Source organism: Paramacrobiotus metropolitanus, unplaced genomic scaffold (assembly GCF_019649055.1).
Source record: "Paramacrobiotus metropolitanus isolate TYO unplaced genomic scaffold, Prichtersi_v1.0 Parri_scaffold0000089, whole genome shotgun sequence".
NCBI lineage: Eukaryota > Metazoa > Tardigrada > Eutardigrada > Parachela > Macrobiotidae > Paramacrobiotus > Paramacrobiotus metropolitanus.
Genome location: NW_026570309.1, coordinates 606,777 through 628,312, shown reverse-complemented (window position 1 = coordinate 628,312; position 21,536 = coordinate 606,777). Strand labels below are relative to the sequence as shown.

The window sequence follows — 21,536 nt, the reverse complement described above, 5'->3', positions numbered from 1 at the left end:
TATTGATTACTGCGGCTGATCAGTTGCGACTGAGTACTGCTAAGAAGTTGCGGTCAACTACACAGATTAAAGGTGCCTTAATTTGGCTGTGCATTGTTAGTATCATCACAAATTGGCAGTTTGTATAATCACTTGAGAAGGCGTGAAACAAATTTTCTGCAACTGATCAAGCTAACCTGAATACAATTTTGGAAGAAGTATTCAAAATAGTGCCAAGAAATGCAATCCGTCCGGAGAGAAGAGTGGATTCTCATATAAATAGACTGAAAAAGGTTGCACAGGATAAGTAATAATATTGTCGTAGCAGAGGCCAAATAACTACAGTACTTACACCTACAGAGTAGACTGTGACCAAGCACTATCACTTACGTGGTGGTGTGGCGGGCCACACTGTGTTTAGTCAAACCCAAACGTTTAAGCTGAAGTTTCTTTGGGACGTGTACAACCAAAATAATTATGAGTATCTGAAGCATTTTATAGGGTACTATGTAGTTTATAAAACGTCGTCTTATTGGCCCTGTGTCGCCAAATTATGTCCTTTCTTGAAATTTTACTATGGCGCACTGTTAAAATTGAGTCGATGCTGTGTGCACGGGAAAACACGGGTATTTATTGGCTGCGTGCATTGTATCTCCACGGGATTTGCACATTATTAAAATGCAGTTCAGCAGGAAATAAGAGCGTATAGTATAGTATACTTCAAACACAACAAAAACTATACGTATAGCTCTCTCTCTATTCTGCCCAATTAGGCCGTGAAAAGCCCACAACAAGAAAGCGTAATTCATATGTGTTGCAAATGATACATCGTATCTCTTGTTTTCTCAAAGGTCCAGGACTCGTGCCAAATGATTTCAGCGTCACTGCTCTCCATATGAGCGGCTCTTATTTGATGAGCAGCAAATGAGCTACTGAGAACACTGTCGTCGTTCGCAATGATGACAACGTTTATTCGCTGAAACATACAGAATATCTCCGTAGACTACGCGTACATTCACTTCAGGTCCACAAAAGTCAAACCTGGCTGGATCCACGCGGCCCGCGTGTGGCCCTTACCGTTCATTGAGGACATCCACCGGCATGTGTATCTTATCGGCAAGCGGGTATTTGCGGCTCTCCGCGACGAAGACGACGGGCCATTTCGTTTTCGGCCAGCTGTTATCGTAGGAATAGTCACTGCGTGCAGATCTTGCCGAATATTTTGCGTCAAGACGAAGAGCGCGTCTCACAAGGCCCGCACGGAATTAGTGGATAAATGCCAAGTTGCCATCCAGCTGCCGGTCACCGATCCGCCGCTGCTGTGCCGAGTCGATGGACTAATGTTCAGAAAGTTTTCGTTCCGTTTGACAAAACGCAACACATTTAACGCGCTTCCGACAGATCGCGGATCATCAAACATTTTCGCGACACGATGAAGCGCGATGTACGGTTGGTCACCTTATCGGATTGCTGCCGATTCCATCTTAGAATCCAGCAAGACGGATGTATGTTTATTGCCGTCAGTCTGTCAGCGGACGCACAAACAGCGCAGTGGATATCCAAAGCAATGTCGGAAATGCTGCTGACCCATCTGGCCACCCGGGATGGTTTGCCACCGTTCTTTCAGACTGACCTTAGCGAAAGTCCAGAGCTTCCCTGCGAATCAGGTTTGGAATGTCGGGACTCCCGATTTTGCTGGGGAATATACCACAGTAGAATTCGTTGTTAATATACCGCTTGCAGTAAAATAATAAAACATCGCGAGTCAATAAGTAATCGAGCGAGCGGCTTTCTATTGAGCTTCAGTGTTCATTAACAGATTAAACTGATGCAGTATGAAAGTCTTAATATCTTTCTCTGCTTGTAGATGCACGGACTGACCAGCTGAAGAAATGTGTCTCTATTGGTAATCTTCCCCTATCCTCATGAGCGAAATCTTTTCTTTTCTGGAACTGCATTCATGCGCAAAATGAAAAGGTAAAGAAAATTATTGTACCTCTTACTGCTTTAGAGCCAAGGTGCGTACGCGTGACACAGTACGCTCTGGGCAGATTATGGGTCAGTAACCCCAAGTGGGTTTAGCCCCAGAGTCCCATAAGTCCCAAGACAAGAATGATAATGATTTATCAATAACCTTATTATGCATCACTGCAGCACATATCATTTTACCACGGTGGTTCTGCTGGTAACAATTTTAAGAGGGCAAATAAGGCCCAGCGCAAACTGCAGGAGGTGTCGATTCCTGTACCAGCTAGTTTTGAACATACTACTACTACTACCTACGTAGTAGTTCATGAAACTTGTCCACTTTTCAAGGTACAAGTTTTGAAACAAATCAAACAATGACTTCATACAGCTTTTGTTCTTTGCAAGTCTGGTGGCCGCCTCTAAGTACAATACTGAAATCTGTATTTTTATTGGTAAAGGGCGATTTTCAGCCACTGCTGATCTTGAGCAGTTAGCACGGGAAAATAGTACAAGTACATCATTAGTACTTACTCGTAAATATTTTAACGTGCGTTCCACTGCAGCCTGGCAGTAGTTCAACACAGAGCTTATTATTATTGTGATTCATAAAAATGCCCAAAAATACGAAGAGCTCGGAAGTTTACTCGTAAATCATTCAGCTCCCGTTTTTTGTTGATATCTGGCTTCGCTGTTTTCAGAGTGTGCGCTTTATGGCAGGAGCTCCTGAGCAGTCGTCGCGCAACCGAACACATCAGCATCAGTTTGGGAACATGTACTAACAACACACAATCCGTCAACTTCAACTGCTTTAGAGGAGCAGTTCTGCTGAGCCGTACCATCAGCTCAACCACCAAGGCTTGGCTATTCTGCAACCTTTCGCGAACAAGTACTACTTATTGGATTTGTTGTCAGCCATGCAAATCAAGCTGCCTGCATTAATTTTCAAAGATTTCACCTTAGCTGATGCCGGTGGCATATGTGGGTATTGTAGGTCTTCAGACCCTGAGGAAATAAACTTTTACGGGAATTATGGTGCGACAGTATTTTTATATTGTTATCACAACAGCAGCCAGCGTATCGTGCTGCACAACTGGAAACTGAGCAATATTTTTAGTCTAGCTTTTATATCAAATATTTTTTTGATTCACCTATAAGTATAGTCAGACTTATACGGCTGCCAGCCCATGAGGTTACGTGGATGAAACCTCTAACCCCGAGTACCGGGGCGAGATTGATAAACTACGTCACTATCCCAAAACTGGTTTTGGATGGCTGCCAAGATTGGGAGAGCATGACCAGCAAATTCATGTGGGCTTTGGACAGTAATTTTCCACCTGTCGCGGACAAAGTTTATGTTAAGGTTACGAATATTCATGCTCGTTGGGTGCGGTCACTCGTCTATCCGCATGAATGGGAGAGCATTCGGGCATTTCTCTCACTGTAAGTTGTTTGAAATTTATTAGATTTGGTGTACTCAAAATGAACGGCTAAGCAAACCTTTCCTGTATTACTTAAATTGCGAGAGGTCCTGGCAGATATATCTTCTGCTCTGTTTGAGCTAAAAAAGCCCGGGTACGGAAGTAGCGTAGGCAGCCGCGTAGTGTGTAGGCCTTATTTGCAGCCGAAATTTTTGGTTCCTTTACGACTTCATGATCAGTAACATTACGGTTTAGGTTCGCCTTTGAGGTTTTAATTTGGCCGCTGTTTCATTGCGATTTTGGTTCAGAATTTTTGGTAAGTATGCAACACGCTATGGGGATTCTTGTCTGTAACAGCGAGCTTCGGAAAGATCGGAGCATCGCGTGAGTTTGGGGCAAAATGCGAATACTTGAAAAATGCTATTATGTTGGTCTTTTACAGTTTTACTTATAGTTCATACGTATTACTTGACTTTTCGAATCATCGCAACCGGATGTTGCCTGCGCCAACGTTTTCATAACAAACTATGTCATAGCAGTCAGTCAATCAACAGCAGAAAATGTCGTACAAGCGCTTCATAAAAAACACTTCGCACTAATTAAGCCCCATGCTTGCGCCTCGAATAAATATAAATTAAAAGATTAAGATGCAGAACTCACCGCCTCATAAAATAGATTACTGACGGAGAAGAAATAGGTTAATTAACTCGCAGCACATGAAACAGTAAGTATTGTTTGTTCTTAGGTTTAGCGGATTCCACGTCGATGGAACAGCCAGATCGTGGGTTGAAACTGATCTGAGGCTTGTGGATGTCTTCAAGCTGAGCAGAATGGCTGTGTTAGGAATCGAGGAGATATTTCGCGTTTAAAGAAAGGACGGCGTCAGCGAGCGCCTTTGCAATTTTTCAGCGCTAGCTAGCTCTCCATTGATTTTTTGAAATTTATAATTCCACTATATTGAAGCACAAATCATTGTGGCTATCAATTATCCGAAAACCATGTTAAAGGACTTTTTTCAGTTCCACTTCGCTGTTTATTTCGCTTCACTGTTCCCTGACTGCCCTAGCCGGTTCACCTGAAGATCAGCTGATGTAATTTGTTTTGCTGAATCTTATTTTTTTGATAGCCTTTTCCGGTGTTTCTCCGTTATCCGACGCGCAACGGTTACCCAATTGCAACTGGCCTCTATCATTACTGAAGCATTTATTTCAGAACACAGGCATTAGTTCTAAACGCTCACACGAATGTTTAACTCACCATTCCCGGCAAAGTACGACATACAAACAACAAAATTCATGATAAAGAATTCATGAAAAACAAACAACAAAATGTTACAGAAATGGCTCTATCAAATAAGAAGAAAATCACAGCCACGCCTTTACTGAGTGGGGAATCCATACAATGAGTGCGCTCAGGAGGATCTTGAGGATGATGCGGGCGAAGAATTCCGGGGACTCTGGTGGCTGGTGAGGAACTCGTTGACGAAGACCTGGTTGGCCGTGGTGTAGTCGTTGCTGCGCAGTTCCACGGCTTGTTCTCGTCCTCCCGCTCGATGGCGACGGTCTCGTTGGCCGGGGCGTCGGCCACGCGGAAGACGATCTTGTTGCCGTCGTAGCGGATGTTCCAACCAGCAGGTCGCGGCACACGTGCCGGAAACTCTGGATGGACTTCTTGAAGAAAGTCGTGTCCTGGTTACGCTGCTTTTCCGCTTTCTCCAACTGCTTCTTCAATTCTGAAAAATTCTGGATTTGAGTACGCACACTTGACCCGGTACTAAAAGGACTGAGCGCATCAAGCAATTATAAAAAAACGGGGCGACGACAACCTTAATAACTGCACCGTCCGTATCGACTACATTAAGTAATAAAAAACCAAACACTATTCTAAAACATAAGAATAGTTTAAAACATATTACAAATTGTTAGTAAAATTTATAATTATATCTCGTAACTTGTAAATCTTTATCTGGATCACCAACTCCTGCTGCCTCCTACGGCCATTTGGAACCCTTGCACTACGATACTTCATTGCTCATGGTAACCCTACTCCGTATTCTTCGCCGTATCGTTGGGAAAAAAAGCAACGCAACTACGCTAACACGGCGAAAAAATTTATCGTTGCTTTCATTTTGTAACGAAGAATAATAATCAGAAAATAGCGGATTTTTGAAGAGAAAACCTGTTTAATGACTCCCAAAAGAGCTAAAGAAAAACATAAAACGACCTTTTGGCGTTTGTTGCACCTTCAGCTGTTCCCCGGGACCGCGCAGGAACTCTTCGGCATTCACCGTTACATCCCTGTATCCGCCGCCCATCTTCACCTGGTTGAGTTTCTCCTGCAGCAGTTTGTTCTCCTCCAACACCTTCCCCGCCTCCGCCAAGAACTCCTTCTGCGCCGCTTCCAACGGACTCTCCCCGACCACCACGACCTCCGTCCGCGTGGGATCGTATTCCCGCGCAGCATCCGCAGCGTCCACTCGCCCAGCCGCTCCTCCAGCTCCTCCTTGACCGTCCGCAGTTCCTCATTCTCCTCCGTCAGCTTCTGCAGCTGTTCGTGCGCCCGCACCGTCTCCGCTTCATAGCGGCGCTGAGGTCCTCAAGGTGGTTTTAATTGGGATTCCGAAGAGGATGTCCGGTTGTACATCTGCTCAAAGTTGTCGGCCAGTGTTTGGCTGCGTGTGGCCCGCTCTTCCAGATCGCGCAGTTTCGCCATGATGGACGGATCACCGCGGCGGCTCGACGACTGGTCCATGGTTTCTTTAATCAGTTTAAAAGTATCGCGTTCCTGAAAAGTTATTGATAAATTTTACATTAACAATTTTTCTCCCTGTCATTTGTTGCCAGCGTTATCTCCAATACGAAATACTACTCCGTTGTCCGTTTTAAGATGCATTTGGTACGTATGCGTATTTTTGTTTCAAGTACGGTTATATTAATAGTAAAATTTAAAAAAAGAAAGCAAATTAAAAGGAAAAAATTAAAGAAAAATCAGTATCCAAACAGAAATATTCACCGCTTAAAGCAGCAGTTGATTAACTGCAACGCTTCTATGGTTAAAAAATTATGACCGTAAAAACCTTAAAAACGGCAAGTACCGTACAATACATTTGTTAATTCTTTCATTTATTTTACACAAATTTCTTACTGTCGAAACGGCAGCCAGCTTGTTTGACAAATCCTGCGCCCGGCTTTCCTGCATCTGCTTCGACTTCTCCGACAATTCCAGCTGGGATTTGACCTCCACAATTCGCTCTTCGAGATCACGACAACGGTCGGCCATTTCACCGATCCTACCAGGAAAATCCGCTGATATAATTAATTTAAACGAGAAATGTAGGCCAACAGCCAATGATTCTAATCGCATGTGGCGCTTTTTTCAGTAACTACAACTTACAAGTACATGTGGCATGAAAATGTACAGGATGTATATAATACAGTAATATGGTATAAACTATTTTATAACTCACTTTTGGTTCCGGCTGGCGACATCATCACCCAGCTTCTTCTCACGCAATTCCATCTCACCAATCCGATCCAGTAAGTGCTGAATGCCGCTATACACATGAAAACAATCGACATTCAACTCCAGTGTGTACCAACGAGAGAAAGCTTCTGTTTAAAAATTTAAACCACAACACGCCGTGATTGACAGCTGATTTTATCTGTACATCTATGCAGCTCAATGGATATGGCCGCTTGCGCAACTGCCATTGTTCCCTTCTCTGGCTCGCTCTCAGCCAGTTATCGCCACTGAATCGCCAGTGAGCCTCAAAACCGGCTTCCAAGTGAGAGATCAACGGCTTTAAAGTCGCTATGTATTGTACGGTTGTGCACGGCTGTGGTTAACGAAGCAGTAAGTACTACCAGTGAGTAATTAAAAGCATTTCTCACAATAAAGCTGCGATAATATTCATACTCGTATTAAAGCTGAATAATTATCAAGTATCAACCGATAGAAAAAAATACAATATAAAATAATATCATGAATTAGATAATCAAAAACGAAGCAAATTACTACCGACGTACCGCGGCTTTTTGGACGGGGACTGTGCCAAGTCAGCGGATTCAAACTCGTCAATCTGCGCCTTCAGCTGCTCGTTTTCCAACTCCAAATCGTAGAAACGGCACTGCCGTGTTTCGTAGCGTTTAATGGACTCCTCCAGGGTCTGGATTTTATCCTCGTTAGCACGGGCAAGTGCGGCTCGTTCTCTGTAAGTATATTAAAAGACAATAAACAATTCACAAAATACTACATAAAAACGCAATAAAAATCTGAATGAAATGACAACACTAAAAATAACTACTCGAGCAGTGATGAACAAATTAAGCAACAGCGAAATTCGCAAATATTCCGCTACGAAATAAAAGAAAAAATTCGCAAATATTCCGCTAAGAAAAGTGCTATATGTATCAACCTCAACTTCTGATTTTCCTTCTCCAGCAGCGGCACTTTAATCTGCAATTCACGGTACTGTTTCAGCTCTTCTGGCAAGTTGGCCAGCAGCGCATTAGCATTCGTCAGGTCGGCGATTTGCCCATCTTTTGCCTGCCAAAATCCCAAGGAATAAATATCCATAATGGCTGCGCATTTTGAAACATCATTTTAAAAAACAACAAACTGCTGAACTGTGTAATACGAAAACGGCGACAAATATTCCGGAATCGACAGCCACAACGCTACAACCACAGTACAAAGGAAAATCTGAAGTAGCAAATCCTCAGAATAGCACCATAAATTTCAACCAAATATAATTGAACAAAATACCTTCAAACATTTATAAGACAAGCCGTTAAAAATTTTTCCAACTTATTTAAAAAAACTTCGAAAATTATAGTTTCTCTGCTGAGAACAACAAATCTACAAAAAACTTAATTAAAATAACAATCTTCGGCAAATAAATTGCTCTCAGAGTACGAAACGCTAATACACTTATCGCCATTATTTAGAATTATGTAAGGATTAAAAATACAGACACTCGGCCGTGTTTTAACATTAATCCCAACATAATACAAGGTTAACGAAGATAAGTTAAACGCAAAAATTCAAAACTGGAATTTTACCTGCAGCTGTGCCGTGAGATTCTGGTTTTCCTTGCGCACTTCTCGCAGTTCGCTCACTAACGGATTCAATTTGTCCAGTTTGGTTTTCAGGAGATGATTTTCCTCCACAGCGACATGGCGCTCTCTTGATGCACTATACGACAAAAATTAATCAATACTAATCATTCCGTAAAACGTCGTCAGAGTGATAGAACCGTACGGCTTAATAACATGAGGGATTAAAGCAAGAAATAAAAAAAAGAAACAGCAGGCAAGAACATGAGGATAAATACGAGCTTTCAAAAAATCGAAAAAAAATATTCTCACACAACAATCTCTCACAGAAAATCTGCGGCACGCGAGTTAATTTTAGTTAGCTCATATTTTCTTGTTATTTCATTAAACAATTATCCAGCGTAAGATTTATTTCGCATTATAAAAAAATCATAGAAAAGTCAATTCAGCAATAAATTATCTGAACATTTGGCAGCATTCGACGAACTCAAGACGAATAAGTCCACTTACGTCTTGAAACGCTCGTTGAGCAGCAGATTCTCACTGCGCGCTTCCCGCAAATCCCGGTCGAGTTGCTGCGTGCGCGTCATATGCTCCATTTTGATGTGGGCAATCTGCTCTTCGTACTGCTTCCGCATGGCGATTCCCTCCGTTTCCGCCTTGTCCATCTTCTCGCGCAGGCGGTCGTTCTCCTGCAGAATCTTCTCCGCCTGCGACCACATTTCCCCGGCTTTGGCCATGGCAGCCTGCCAAGAAAAAATGAGTTTCATTTAAATACTTCTATGCACAGAAATCGCCATATTAAAACTGCAGTACTCGCTCACATTATTCCTACGTTTAAACATAATTTAAATTCTGAATTATTTTCCAAAACACGTATTTTCAATTTTCTGACAAATATCGCACATTTCAGCGTTGTTGCATAATTCGTAAAACAGATTTTATGTGTAGAAAAAAAGAACTAATTTATCGCCAAAATTCATTCACAACCTCTTGCCACAGTTCCAGATACTGTACTTCATTCGTGAAAAATCGTCTGTTAATCGCACAACTGGCATTTTACAAAAATGCTCAAAAAAATGAAAACGTTTTCTTGAGTTAATGCAAGAGAAATAAATATCGGATGAAAATTTTGTTGGAAAATAATGCTAAATAAACACAAAACCACGATACTGCAACTCACGTCTTCGTCTTGCTTGTGTTTGCGCAGTTTCTCCTCCGTCCGCAATCGTTCCAAACTGACTTCTTCCTTCAATAAATCGCGCTCGAATGTAACACGAGTGATTTCCTTCTCCAGCTTAATCAAATCCGTGGTTTTTCCAGGCGAGAGCGACGAATTCAGGCTCAATTCGCCACTAGAATCCAGTCGTCGTTTCTTCGTTGTAGAATCGACTACAAAGAGCGACTGCCTTGCAGAATTTTAATCCATAAACTAGGCATTAAATATCACTTTAAATTAAAATTGTCACAAAAAAATAATCAGCACTATAAAATAAAAATTAAGCGTTTCAAAACTGACGGAAATTGTACTCTGCGCAGAGAATAAAAATCAATCAAAAAATCAAAACACGCAAAGAACGCTGCAAACAGATTCTGAGAGTTCCTCACCATTTTCACCTCGCAGATTCTCATCCCCACTCTTCCCTCGCCAATGGGCGCCCCATCCAGCCTGCGAAACGTGGCCAACACTCGTTCGGGGATTTAACTGCGGACTTCTTGCGCAGCGTCTCGCGCAGGCTCCCCGCCTGCCTCGTTGGCGGGGGTCTCCTGCGCCGTTTTCCGCTGCTCGCCCTTCCCATTCTCCACACTCTCCGCGTTGAACGTCAGACGGCCGCGGGGCTGGTTGAAATTGGGATTAACAGTCGGGGGACGCACCCCGCGCCGTTTCTCCCCCGGGCGCAGCGGGGTGCTGGCGCTGATTAACGAGGGACGAGCGGCCCCGGGGCGCTGACTGCCAGGGGCAGCAGCGGAGGGAAAAGAATACTCGCGGGTGGGCCGCGGCGGAGGATGGGAGGACAAGGGAGGATAGGATGCGGTGATCAAGCTGGAAGGGGGACGGCGATGAGATAGGGGATTTTCGGAGGAAGACATCGTAAAAATTATTCCGCAGAATGAATGAAATTCGTACTACACTCCACACACTACACTAATTACGGATAAATAATAATCAGCCACACTCTGCACTTTGCAGCTTTTGGTTAGCGAATGATCGATGACGATAGAACCGCTGCTGCCGAACAAGGCGGTTGCAGTTGCGCTGTTGATCAGAGTCGCCGGTTTCAAGGACAAAGACAACGCTCCTTCTTTTATGATTTGTACATTATTACGAGCACAACATAATCCTGACGGAACCCGCCGTAGGTCTGGTAGTCAAAAAACCAAAGATTCCAGATTGCCACTGCGACGCGAAGAGTTGAAAACGGGTTTGTAGCTGATGCAGCGTGCTTCACTTTGGACCAGTGAAGATGCACGGGATATACATACGTTACAATTCTATGTGGTAATAATCCGAATATTCTCCGATGGGTATGGCGCAAATTCAGTGCGATCGGTCACGATAAAGATCAATCAGAAATCAAAATTATTTTTTATTTGTTGTACCTATCAGGCACTTGCAGCGTACACAATCTGACAGAATGCGCTAAGCCGGCATTCAGTACGCGCAGTTGCAACAGGTATGAACACGACAACTGCCAGTGAACCCACGTGTGTGCATTCTCACTTTCCGTTTCCCGTCTACTTTCCGAGAATGCGATTTGCATATCGGCGTGAGCTGGGTAGACACGGTTGCTGTACATGTCTGCGCCGGACCGTCGCTCGTACGTTCAGCAAGATCCCAGTGAACACGATTGCAGCTTCTCCATTAATGGCGGCTGGCGAGTGCACGATACTGTGTTGCTGGACATACATGCAACTGTAACAACTAGAGCAAATTAACAATCAATTACAACAGAATCTACAAAGCAACATCGTGCACTCGCCAAATACTGGATGTTCGTACAATGCAGCCGACAACAGTGTAGACTGAGATCTCACTGAACGTTTGCCTGTTGTACTTTGCGGCATGCGGAGATGCTGCTGTCTACCTGGCTCACACCGATAGCGTTTGGAGCGAATTCTCGGAAAAGTAGGCCGGAAGACGAAAGTGAAGATGCTCGTACGTGAGTTTGCTGGCAATCGTGCAGATGCCGGCTGCAGCTGCGCGCACGTACTACATACATACGTACATACCGGCTGGTACAATTTAAACCGTCTGTATGCACTGACTATTGCGACATTTGAATCTCATTAAAACCCTACCCTACTCTAATTTCGATACAAATTAATTAGAACTTCTGAATTCTTTAACCTTACTTTGTCGAGAGTTGCGAACCCCGCGTGGAGAAAACTACAAACAAGTAAGTTGATTGTGCAGTTACGTTACTTTGTGATTTCATAATTCAGTTGAGTCCGTAAGATGTTGTTCAAAGAATAGGCTGTAGACAATTTAATTTTTTTAAAAACCAACTCACTTAAAAAAATGCACCGTATTTACACAAGTGTAAGAGCCACCAGAACGCCGTAATGCGCGCAAAACCCTACTTAGCTAGTACTATATATTGTTTACGGCTTAACTTACAACCACGTACTCTGTTCTTTTCTGTGTTATTGGTTTTTAATGTATATAATTATGTCAGTACGTTATGTAAGACTCAAGGTACTTGTACATGCACAGCTGATTTTACCATTAATAATCCGAAAATTTTTGAAAAGGCAAAACATTAGTACTTGTATATTATAGGTAAAACCGTAAAGTGCACGCTGCCAGTGCGAAAAAACTACTGTAGTTAAAAAATTAGAAAACAGCCAACAGGGATATAGAACAAAAATAAACAGGGACAATAAGCATTAATAAAGTTCCATTAATTTATGTACGTATATAAGTTACATTAATTTATATAAGTTATTAAGTCAGATTTATTTCTGTTTATATGTCAGTAATTTTGTAATAGAAATTAATTAATGTGTAATTGGGTATTCATTTAATTGGAATTTAAAAGTATTATTGAATCATAGCTACTCGTACGGTCGCACAAGTGGTTAGCTGTAGTAAGTGAATGGGAGATGGTCGTTCAAGTTGACAATCTTAAATTAAAACTTCCACTATCCGATTTTCGTCCTGTTTTCTTTTCTTTACATGATTAAGTATGTCGCATCCGCTGCAGAGTATACTTGAAATTTTTGAAAAATCTTGAACCGTTTTCTTGCAGTTGTGACGTTAAAAATACAGTGACGAAACACTTTAGCCAAGCCACCCGAGCCACTGTACTACACCGTACAATTATTGCAGCCACCGTAGCACATATTGTGCGATCGACTGCGATGTCGCTGTGTAAACGTGTAAGTCACACGTGTACATCAAAGCTGAATAATCTTAGCGACCAATCATCAAGAAATAATTAAGCAATTCAAATTAAATTTTAATTTAACTGGATTATATTGCGCAGCCGCACATGTGTGGTGATGACTGCAAAAATCATGGTCTGTTGTATTGTATATACTGGAGCTCAGTGCACACGTTAATAAAAGGAATAAAGTAGTATCATAAAATTATTTGGGCTTAATGAAGCAGTAATTCAAAAACAGCCCACGATACTTGTACCGCTACTCTACGCTCTGAGAGATTGCCGTAGTTATAACTGCCATTACTACTCTTTATAAAGTCGGCGTAAGAGCAACATCGTAGTACATGGGCACATCGCGTCCTTCAGTGGCGCAACTGGTGTGGTTTTTTCGGCTTTGCTTTGAAATACAACCATCTGTTTTTACAGACCAATTAGTTAAAGAAATTGATAGCAATAACTAAGTATATTTTTTAATTAATTAACTTATAAATTTAGGGTTAATTGTATTGGTTTTATAAATTTACTTTACACATAGTTTTAAGTCATTATTTAGTACTGTAATTACTTTTTGACGAGTAATAAATAAAATAAATCCCTTTATAAAATTAGTTGAGTACGTGAGAAAAAACTAAACAAACTAAAGGGAAGGGAAGTCAGAGCACTGTAGGCGGAAAGCTTTCCGTTGACGTCACAGCGGTCTAAAGTTGACATTTAACTTTGTTGTCATATCAACATAAAGCGGAACCATTACCGGAAGTTCAAAATTAAGGACATTATTGTAGAAATATCGAAAACTGTTCTGATGAAGCTTCTGATTTTTGCAGCAATGTCAGCGTCGAAAAGCCAAAAACCTGAAAAGCGTTTCCATTTCGGAATGCTGGTGGTGCAGGATCAGAGCGAGTGCCACGGTTGTGAGTACTGAGAAAATTAACAGCGCAATTTTTAAAATGATTTCCGACCAAATGTTTGTTATACGCAGGTAACGCAACTATCGTTAGAATAAATAGTGTTCATATACAGTAACTTTTGACTCCTAATACCACTCTTGCAAAACCACGTCGTTTCCGCTGCCCTCCGCATAACAAAATTTAAACGATAATATTTCATAGATTATTGCAGTATATTGTAGAAAGCTGCTATTATATATTTTAAAAAGTATATCATATACATATATTATATAAACAAATCATTTTGATATCCAAGATATTATTGTATAAGAACTAGTAGCGAGACAACTGACAAACAAATAAATGCGGAGAAAAAACTGGTGTAGCAAAGGTAGTATTAAAGTTAAAGGTGGTAAAACTGTGGTACTAAGACTAATTGTAAGAGCAACATCAACGGTGGTACAAAGGTGGTATGTAAAGCCTTCACCTTAATTTTAACGTGTCGCAGCATGAGCTATAAAATTACAGCTGCATTTGTCATCGCTGCAGGCGCAGCTGCGGTTTCTCATTCGTAAAGTTTTGTTTCGTTTAGTGCATATGAACGAGCATCTGACTGCGCTGATGCGGGAAAAAGGGATGAAGGGTGAACGGAAAACTGTAACGGACGCTACTGCGCAACGGAAGACGCTGTTTGTCCTCTTTGGTCATCGGGTCAAAGAGCAAGTCAAAGCGTTCGAGGAAGAGCTGGTGAAATTGTAAGAGCTTGCTGTATAAACTCTACAGGCCATAAGCGTTAAGGCGTGACATAATATTGTTAATTCATTTTCTTTTATTATTACTTCATAATTAAGGATTTTCTATAATTTATGTTTAATAACCACTTTATTCAAATTCTTTCGTTTCTGATTGTGACAGTTTCGATGGGAAGTGATTTTGCACAGGTCACTTCCATTCATTCCTCAGATTTCATACCCGGCGTTGCACGCGTAAAGTCGTATCATCAATGTTTGGACGTGTTTTTACGTCGTCGAAAATGCTGATCACGCTTAGCTTTAACGAGTGTCGTAATAAGAACGTGTTCTGCCTACAGCTTGGTTGGTACACCAGGAGAAGGACATCACAGTTTTGACACCGAAATTGTGCATGGAAAAAGTACGGAAGAGTACATTGATTATGATGCTAACAAAAAGAAAGCGCTTCCTCGCTACAATGAGGAGCGTCTGGAAAAGATAATGAATATCTTCGAAAAAATGGAAAAAGCCGCGGAGGAGAAAGCGAAAAAAACCGGGAACGAAGGGAAGAAGCCGCGAACGATCGAGATGTCCACCATCTGGGTTGGAGAAGTATGTTACTGCTTTGTGTTAGTAGTACAATGCAACCAATTTGCAGTAGTGAACAACTTTTACGTGCGTATACGTGTTTACTGCTATTGTTGTTGAATGTCCACTTACTCCGCTATACAGGCTTCACGCTCGTGTAACGACTGTATCATTGGGAAATAATTGAAGCCGCTAGCTCAACTTGATTTACTTTGTTTCCCTTTTTTTAGATCGAAACGGATCAGTCGGCCGGTGGTGTGTTGGATCACTCGTCGAAGGAAGGACGATCGAAACCCCCAAAGAACACACACCCGACAGCCTATTTTGGACAGGAGAAATACTAGAGTTTGCACGAGAAAAAGAGTGTGCTGCGTTAAGATTATTAGCTCTTAGTACTTATGTTAGCGATGTTCTCGGCGTTAATAAAAGTGCAAATACGTAGTACATACTGTTGAGGAAAGCGTCTAAACAAGGTATTTAGGTTATGCGACGACATTAACAGTTACCCAACTGCTTAAAATTAAGTTGGAAGTTACAGGTAGACAAGAAAATTTACGTTCCTTTGGTCACGTAGCGGCCTCGCGCAGTACGTAATGAACAGTCAAAACAAAGCTACATCTCCATGACCTAATCAATCTTTTATGTTCGGCGGCATTTCAGTTTTTGGATGTTTACAACGGGTTACAATCTTGCTGGTTATAAGTTTAAAAACCTTTTCCCTGTTTGACATTGGGTGGGTTAACACGCTCTTTAAACACAGCAAAGCCAACAAATTGTTAAAGCAGATTACGTAGTTGGTATTTCTTTCCTCATCAATTTTTCGTAAAATTCTGACTAGTTTTATAATGTACTGTACGTTTGCGTGGTTTAATAAACAACTTGTTATTCGAAAGCAGATTTATGAAACAGGCCGCCGTATTAGCGTCCCGACTGCAAGAAGATGAAGAGCTGATAACCTGATTAGTAAAACTTTTTACCGGTTATGCCGTGCCATTTTATCCTGCAAATGACTGCAATCACCAATTATTAGCCTGATCCGCTGTTTTCAGGCTTTCACAATCTTTTTCATTTCGACATAAAGAAAAATTAATAGGAGTGGATGAGCTGCAATCCTTACAAAGTGTCAAATTTACTGAACCGCACAGACTGCAGTACGCTCGAGGGGTTCGAAAGTTAACGAACTTATGCTTTCAGCAAAAACAGGAAGCTGAAATTATGCACATACTTCAATTATGCAATTCATTAAGCACACTTTCAAGTGTTGGTAGTAGCTAACTGAGCATGTCATCTGAAATAAGAGACACCTAGGTACAGTACAGATCTGTAGTTGGTCAGATCCGCGCCATGGCCTTACATTCCCGCAAAATTAGTCGTCAACTGCATCAGCAACACAGCAAAATTCGCCGATAATGCAAGGCAGTAGCAAGACCAGTGTCTGCATAATACAGCTTTTCGGGGAAAACCTTCGGCATATGTCGGCTATGACCTCATCACAGTGCTTTGGCGGTTTTTCATCCCAGCTGTAAAACAAATCCGGTTTTTTATGTGGACCATTCGTGCAGAAGTTTGATGCTTCACTGCTTACAGTTTATAAGACAATGTAATATACGGCCAAATGCAGCATCTTGGTGTACATGATTCGCTTGTCAAAGAATTTAACCAAAGGACAAGATTTTCGATCTTAGGTCCTTCGAGTACTGGGCAGTGGTCTTCCAGCGCAGACCGGAAGGATGCTTCGAATGTGCTTGTCACTGTTTCTGTAAACCTGTAGCACCACCTGGGAATGACAATAAAGAATGGATCATGGCAACACCTTAAATGCCACCGTCCAGGACCTATGACCTGATCTGACCACCCATTTTCTAACGACAGTACTTTCCTGAAGCATAGCGACAGCCTGCTATCGAAGCAGCAATTCTTTAGTACAAGATGCCGGCAAATGGAAGCATAATGCGTATAATTTGGTGCCGAATGTGGACAGAGATGATTTCCATGCAGAGTAATGAAGTCATATGTAAGTAACATCGGGGATCGCTTGGGAAATGGCAAGAATTCGTTGAGTGCAAGTGTGAAGTTGTTGGCGATGACCAGCCAGCTCAGTTTCACGTGCATGGCTATCAGTACTTGCGCAAGGGTGAACAAACTTTCTTCCCAGTCTTCGGCGAAATATAAAATTTTGGCATCTTGGCTGATAGTGTTCCCGACAATGTGAGCCAGGTTCCGGTAGTCAGATCCGGATGGGCTAACCCCCAGGGTTTCAATGGCATGCTTATGTAGGTTTGGCAGTATTACGCACTGCCGGAGTGATTTGCGTGACAGGCGGCGATGAAATGATTTGCATGTTCTAAAATAAAATCTTCATTTAAATTGTCAAAGAAACCAAGAACAATTGGACATTTCATTGCTTCGGTCAGCGTAGTATAATTAAAATGCATAAAAAACCTTTAGACGTCCGTATCTGGCAAGTCACTTGGGAGACGCGGCCACTGCACAACTTCAGCATTATGCAAAAATCAAAGGCAGCGACCACTGCATTGACTTTTTCCTGTTTTCTGTTTTTGACACTAGATGTTTTTATGGAACTTGCTGCATCTGTTTCTTTCCGCTAATTACCTCGTTGCTGTTATTAGTGTTTGAACAGTACAGTTTGCATCACATCTGCCGTAATTATACCTGGTGATCTTTTAGCGTGAAACAGGAGTGGAACTAATAATTTAACAGTTTCGTTCATGGTCTTAATTATTATCTGCTGACTGAAGCCGGAGCGGTTTTAAGAAAGGATATTCAGTTTTGGTGTTCCGAAGACAAAACTAATGGAAAGTTCCGTACGGTGAATAATATCGCCGCACCCAGGAGTCAAAGTCCCAGACGATTCCAGAACCAGTTTGTCGTTCAGTTTTTTACCGTTCCATTAGACGCATTCGATTGACCACAGTTCAACCCTAACTCACTCCTTCACACTCGCCTCTTTAAGCGGCACCCATGGCCATTAGCAAACCGGCATGCAATTCCTGGTCTCCTAAAAACCGTAACTTTACCTGCGGAGTTGATTTTGGTCATAAACATCAAGAAAAGAAAATACTTCCATGCTGAGTTCAGTTAGTAACTCTTCAAAATGGAACTCGTGAGGATCGCGCAAGTCTGAAACAGAAAAATAGATTGCGCATTCTGAAATACCGATGCATATTGTACTACTTCTAGTGATTAGTGATTACCTTGTATCACAATCGGCAAAATTATAACTTCAAGCAATATCTGGTTTTGCTGTAGAATCGCCAGGCCAGTAGGCCAACCGACCAAGAATTTACGTAACTTTAGAGCAGCTAGCAAATTAGCAAACGTTAATGATGTTTTATCAATAGTACTGCGCCGGACATGCACATATGCGCATGGAAGGTTTGGTTTAAAATTTGATTACAAAATTTTCTTATACACTGTTTGGATTTTAGACAATAGTGTGCGCTACACTGCCAGTGTAGAAAACACGTGTTGAGGTTCATGATCGACCGGAGCGTAGCGAAGGTCCTCTATATTCAAGACCAATGCATTGGTTGATTTCTGTCCGTTACGGAAACCCGTTACGGAAGTTTGTTACGGAAGTTCGTTACGGAAGTGCGTTACGGAATTTTGTTACGGAAGTAAGTTTGATGTTCACTCAGCTGACCGCTATGACGTCATCACAGCCAGTGTCAAACTGCCTGTAACGTCATGCAGACCGCCGTGACACAGCGGGTCTGTGTAGCGGTACTGCAGCTCTTGATTTCTTCCCGTTACGGAAGTAATGCTATGGTATCACCACAATTTAACCACTATGACGCTACTGCTAAATGCTGATTTGTAGCGACACATAAAAAAGTGCCACAGTTTTGATTTCTGTCTTTTACGTAAATAATACATGACGTTCGGTACATATACGCGCATACATCTCCGTAACGTGATGCACATGAGGGATGGGATCAGCAATAATTATCCACCACCTTAAATTTCCCTCTGGGATACTTTTCTGGTCCTCTTTCCCACAGTCACTAGAATAATAACCCTTTGATCGTAAAGGTGCCCTTGGCGGCACTAATCACCGACACGGGTTTTTAATACCCGGTTTTTAAAATAAATTTTTTAATTTTCATAAACCGCTACGGGGGTTACGAAAGGGCGTACGTTTCGAAGCTCAAAACTTGTGGTGGGAAAACGGCGGCAAGTTTACATGGAGACAATATTGCCGAGACGGAGGCAATTCTGCAGGTTATGCACGCCAAAGCACTGGCGTTAAGAATTCTCTCTGACATCGATATGTGGTCGGAAATACAACCCATATCCGGCCATTATTGCCCGTCACTCATGTGCATTATGCAAATGCATGGGTTGTATTTGCACCTTGAACGGTCTGCGTTACTTACGTACTTCAGTAACGGACAAAAATCAAAATGCTATAATTGTTGTCGAGGCCCGCAATAAAATTGCAAAAAGTGGGGACATTTTCTCTGATAAATTTGATAATGTCATAGCGACATAGATTTGATAATGTCATAGCGATAATTCTGTAACCGACAGAATGAAATCAAGAGCTGCAACTGCAATACCGTTGAATTGGGCCATTATACAGTACTAAGGTCGCCCGGTACGGCCTGCGATTAACCTTGCGAATGTGAAGTCCCATAACTGAACTTGTGTCCCGTTAATTACTACAGCCTCATTGAAATTTTTTGAAACTTTATAATCTTTTAGAAACGTTAAAGGTCGCATATCGGTTTTATACATCGTTCCGTAAATTCGCGGCTTTTCCAACCAATTAGCTAAAACGCATGAACACTAGCTCGTTCACTCCCCTATCTCCACAATTGCCTGATACAAGTGAATAACCCATGGAACTTTACTTAATACTGTAAATTATGTTCTTCTTGACTACTCCTTTCAAGCCAAACTTGTTAATTAAATGCAGTTTCCAACAAATTTAGAAGGTAGCGTTGCGAGAAAAAGGTAGCCTTGCAGCACGTTTTTCACTATTCTCGTACATAGTTTTGTATAATATGCGCTTTTCGTTATTCCACAATGTACTACATCCTGTGCGAACCAATACCGCCAAAGTAGCGGAAATTTTGCTAAGTCTCGCTCCGGTCTGCCAATGCACGCCAAGGTGCATTTTTCTAGTACTTTCATATATACTGCAGATTCAGTTCAAGGTTTCTAATTTTACCTAGATCAACAACGATTCTGGTGATAAGTTCTTTCAGAACGGTGTCAGCAATTTGTGCTGTTGCCTGGGTAAATTTCCCCACGAACTGATCCACAGTAGACGCTATGACTTTAGCAATGTTAATTCCATAAACTGTTAATGTATGATTATATTCCTCTTGGACTAATACAGCAATGTGATAATCCGTGGCACTCAGAAATGCAATTCCACAATTTTTCTGCATAAAACGACTGCGAAAACGTGGCATTCCTTGTACTTTGTGCAGAGTATCTGCAAAGTGGTTGCAATACTGTTTGATCTCGGATAGAGCGACCTCCTGATAAATAAACGACTGTGGCGTAAAAGGTTCCCCTAGATTACCCCGCGGGCGAATCCGTCTGAAAGGGGCACCAAAAGAATCAAGAACATAATACTGCCTGAATACATCACCCGGCAGGCTCGCTTCTATATATAACAACGAGAAATCATGTATCGATGAGCCACTAATGATGCGAGCTGGCTGCCACGATTCCGGCTGATTGTCTTCCACACTGATAAGAACGTCAATCTCCTCCGGTGTAGTTTGAGGGTTCAGGCATCGGCGTTCACTATAATCCGCTAAATGCAATTTATCCATAGGGATGCGCCGTAGTTGCTGCATGGAACCCACTCGCACCATGCAGTGATCCTTCTCGACTGCACAAACGTACCCGCGAAACGTGGCATCCGCATCCAGAAAATCGACAACAAAGCGATCATAGACGCCTGTGATAAGGGGAGCTCTGCTAATCCGAGCCGACAAAAAATTTTCCATCTTATAGTTTGTGTGGAAGAAACTTCAGCGTACTTTCCCAAGAAGTGATGCGTGCGTGTTGGTTAACTTTGATGGCCGCCTTAGAACAGCATTTTGGGACTGACAGACGCACTTTAATTGTTGTACCTTGTCCTTTTTACATTGTCCGAAAATTCGACAAGAGTGGCATGGTGAAATTTGTTAACACACAAGGTTATATGCGTTTCGTCAACTTTGTTCAACTAAACTATACCGGAACACTGGGGAGATTAAAAGGAATTTGCGATCCTGTCGATCCGCCAGTACCGCTGCAGTATTTGTGCCTCTTTCATACTGGTAGACTAGTATCAAGCACAGAAAGTTTGAAACAGAATAAATCAATAAGAGTACTGTACATACCATGCTCAACCAATACATGCATCACGCTCTTGTGCGGTTGTCTCTGTCTTGCCACCGTGTCAAATCAAAAGCGCGGCACCACCCGCGCCGGTATTGATCTGGCTGCTATGTCGCACATTAAGTACCAGTACAGTAATGACCCATAAGGTACATTAATAAAC

The 21,536-nt window shown here is 42.0% G+C and overlaps 3 protein-coding genes across 3 annotated transcripts; 1 reads left to right on the top strand and 2 right to left on the bottom strand.

The window, feature by feature from the left end:
• Positions 1-5,916: 5,916 nt before the first annotated feature.
• Positions 5,917-10,510, bottom strand: LOC129596407 (optineurin-like). Its single transcript, XM_055493681.1, has 10 exons — positions 10,169-10,510; positions 10,028-10,088; positions 9,603-9,811; positions 8,930-9,165; positions 8,426-8,558; positions 7,780-7,910; positions 7,391-7,573; positions 6,832-6,918; positions 6,510-6,654; positions 5,917-6,149 (listed from the first exon to the last, which is right to left on the bottom strand). Exons 1-10 carry the CDS (start codon positions 10,508-10,510, stop codon positions 5,961-5,963), a joined length of 1,716 nt encoding a protein of 571 aa, XP_055349656.1. The 3' UTR covers positions 5,917-5,960.
• A 1,244-nt stretch (positions 10,511-11,754) lies between these two features.
• On the top strand, positions 11,755-15,354 carry LOC129596406 (uncharacterized). The gene is made up of 5 exons (XM_055493680.1): positions 11,755-11,817; positions 13,629-13,715; positions 14,284-14,446; positions 14,782-15,034; positions 15,241-15,354. Exons 2-5 carry the CDS (start codon positions 13,631-13,633, stop codon positions 15,352-15,354), a joined length of 615 nt encoding a protein of 204 aa, XP_055349655.1. The 5' UTR covers positions 11,755-11,817; positions 13,629-13,630.
• A 758-nt stretch (positions 15,355-16,112) lies between these two features.
• LOC129596422 (uncharacterized) lies at positions 16,113-21,210 on the bottom strand. The gene is made up of 4 exons (XM_055493695.1): positions 20,205-21,210; positions 18,049-18,151; positions 16,596-17,354; positions 16,113-16,530 (listed from the first exon to the last, which is right to left on the bottom strand). Exons 1-4 carry the CDS (start codon positions 20,995-20,997, stop codon positions 16,377-16,379), a joined length of 1,809 nt encoding a protein of 602 aa, XP_055349670.1. The 5' UTR covers positions 20,998-21,210; the 3' UTR covers positions 16,113-16,376.
• Positions 21,211-21,536: the final 326 nt, after the last annotated feature.

Coding starts and splice junctions, on each gene's coding strand:
- LOC129596407 (XM_055493681.1), bottom strand. CDS start 10,510: ATGTCTTCCTCCGAAAATCCCCTATCTCATCGCCGTCCCCCTTCCAGC. Junction 9,166..9,602: donor AACACAAGCAAGACGAAGAC/GTGAGTTGCAGT, acceptor TTTTCTTGGCAG/GCTGCCATGGCCAAAGCCGG. Junction 6,150..6,509: donor AGCTGGCTGCCGTTTCGACA/GTAAGAAATTTG, acceptor ATAACTTTTCAG/GAACGCGATACTTTTAAACT.
- LOC129596406 (XM_055493680.1), top strand. CDS start 13,631: ATGTCAGCGTCGAAAAGCCAAAAACCTGAAAAGCGTTTCCATTTCGGA. Junction 14,447..14,781: donor GAGGAAGAGCTGGTGAAATT/GTAAGAGCTTGC, acceptor TTCTGCCTACAG/CTTGGTTGGTACACCAGGAG. Junction 15,035..15,240: donor CCACCATCTGGGTTGGAGAA/GTATGTTACTGC, acceptor CCCTTTTTTTAG/ATCGAAACGGATCAGTCGGC.
- LOC129596422 (XM_055493695.1), bottom strand. CDS start 20,997: ATGGAAAATTTTTTGTCGGCTCGGATTAGCAGAGCTCCCCTTATCACA. Junction 18,152..20,204: donor CAGAATCGTTGTTGATCTAG/GTAAAATTAGAA, acceptor TTTCTGTTTCAG/ACTTGCGCGATCCTCACGAG. Junction 16,531..16,595: donor ATTACATTGTCTTATAAACT/GTAAGCAGTGAA, acceptor TTTGTTTTACAG/CTGGGATGAAAAACCGCCAA.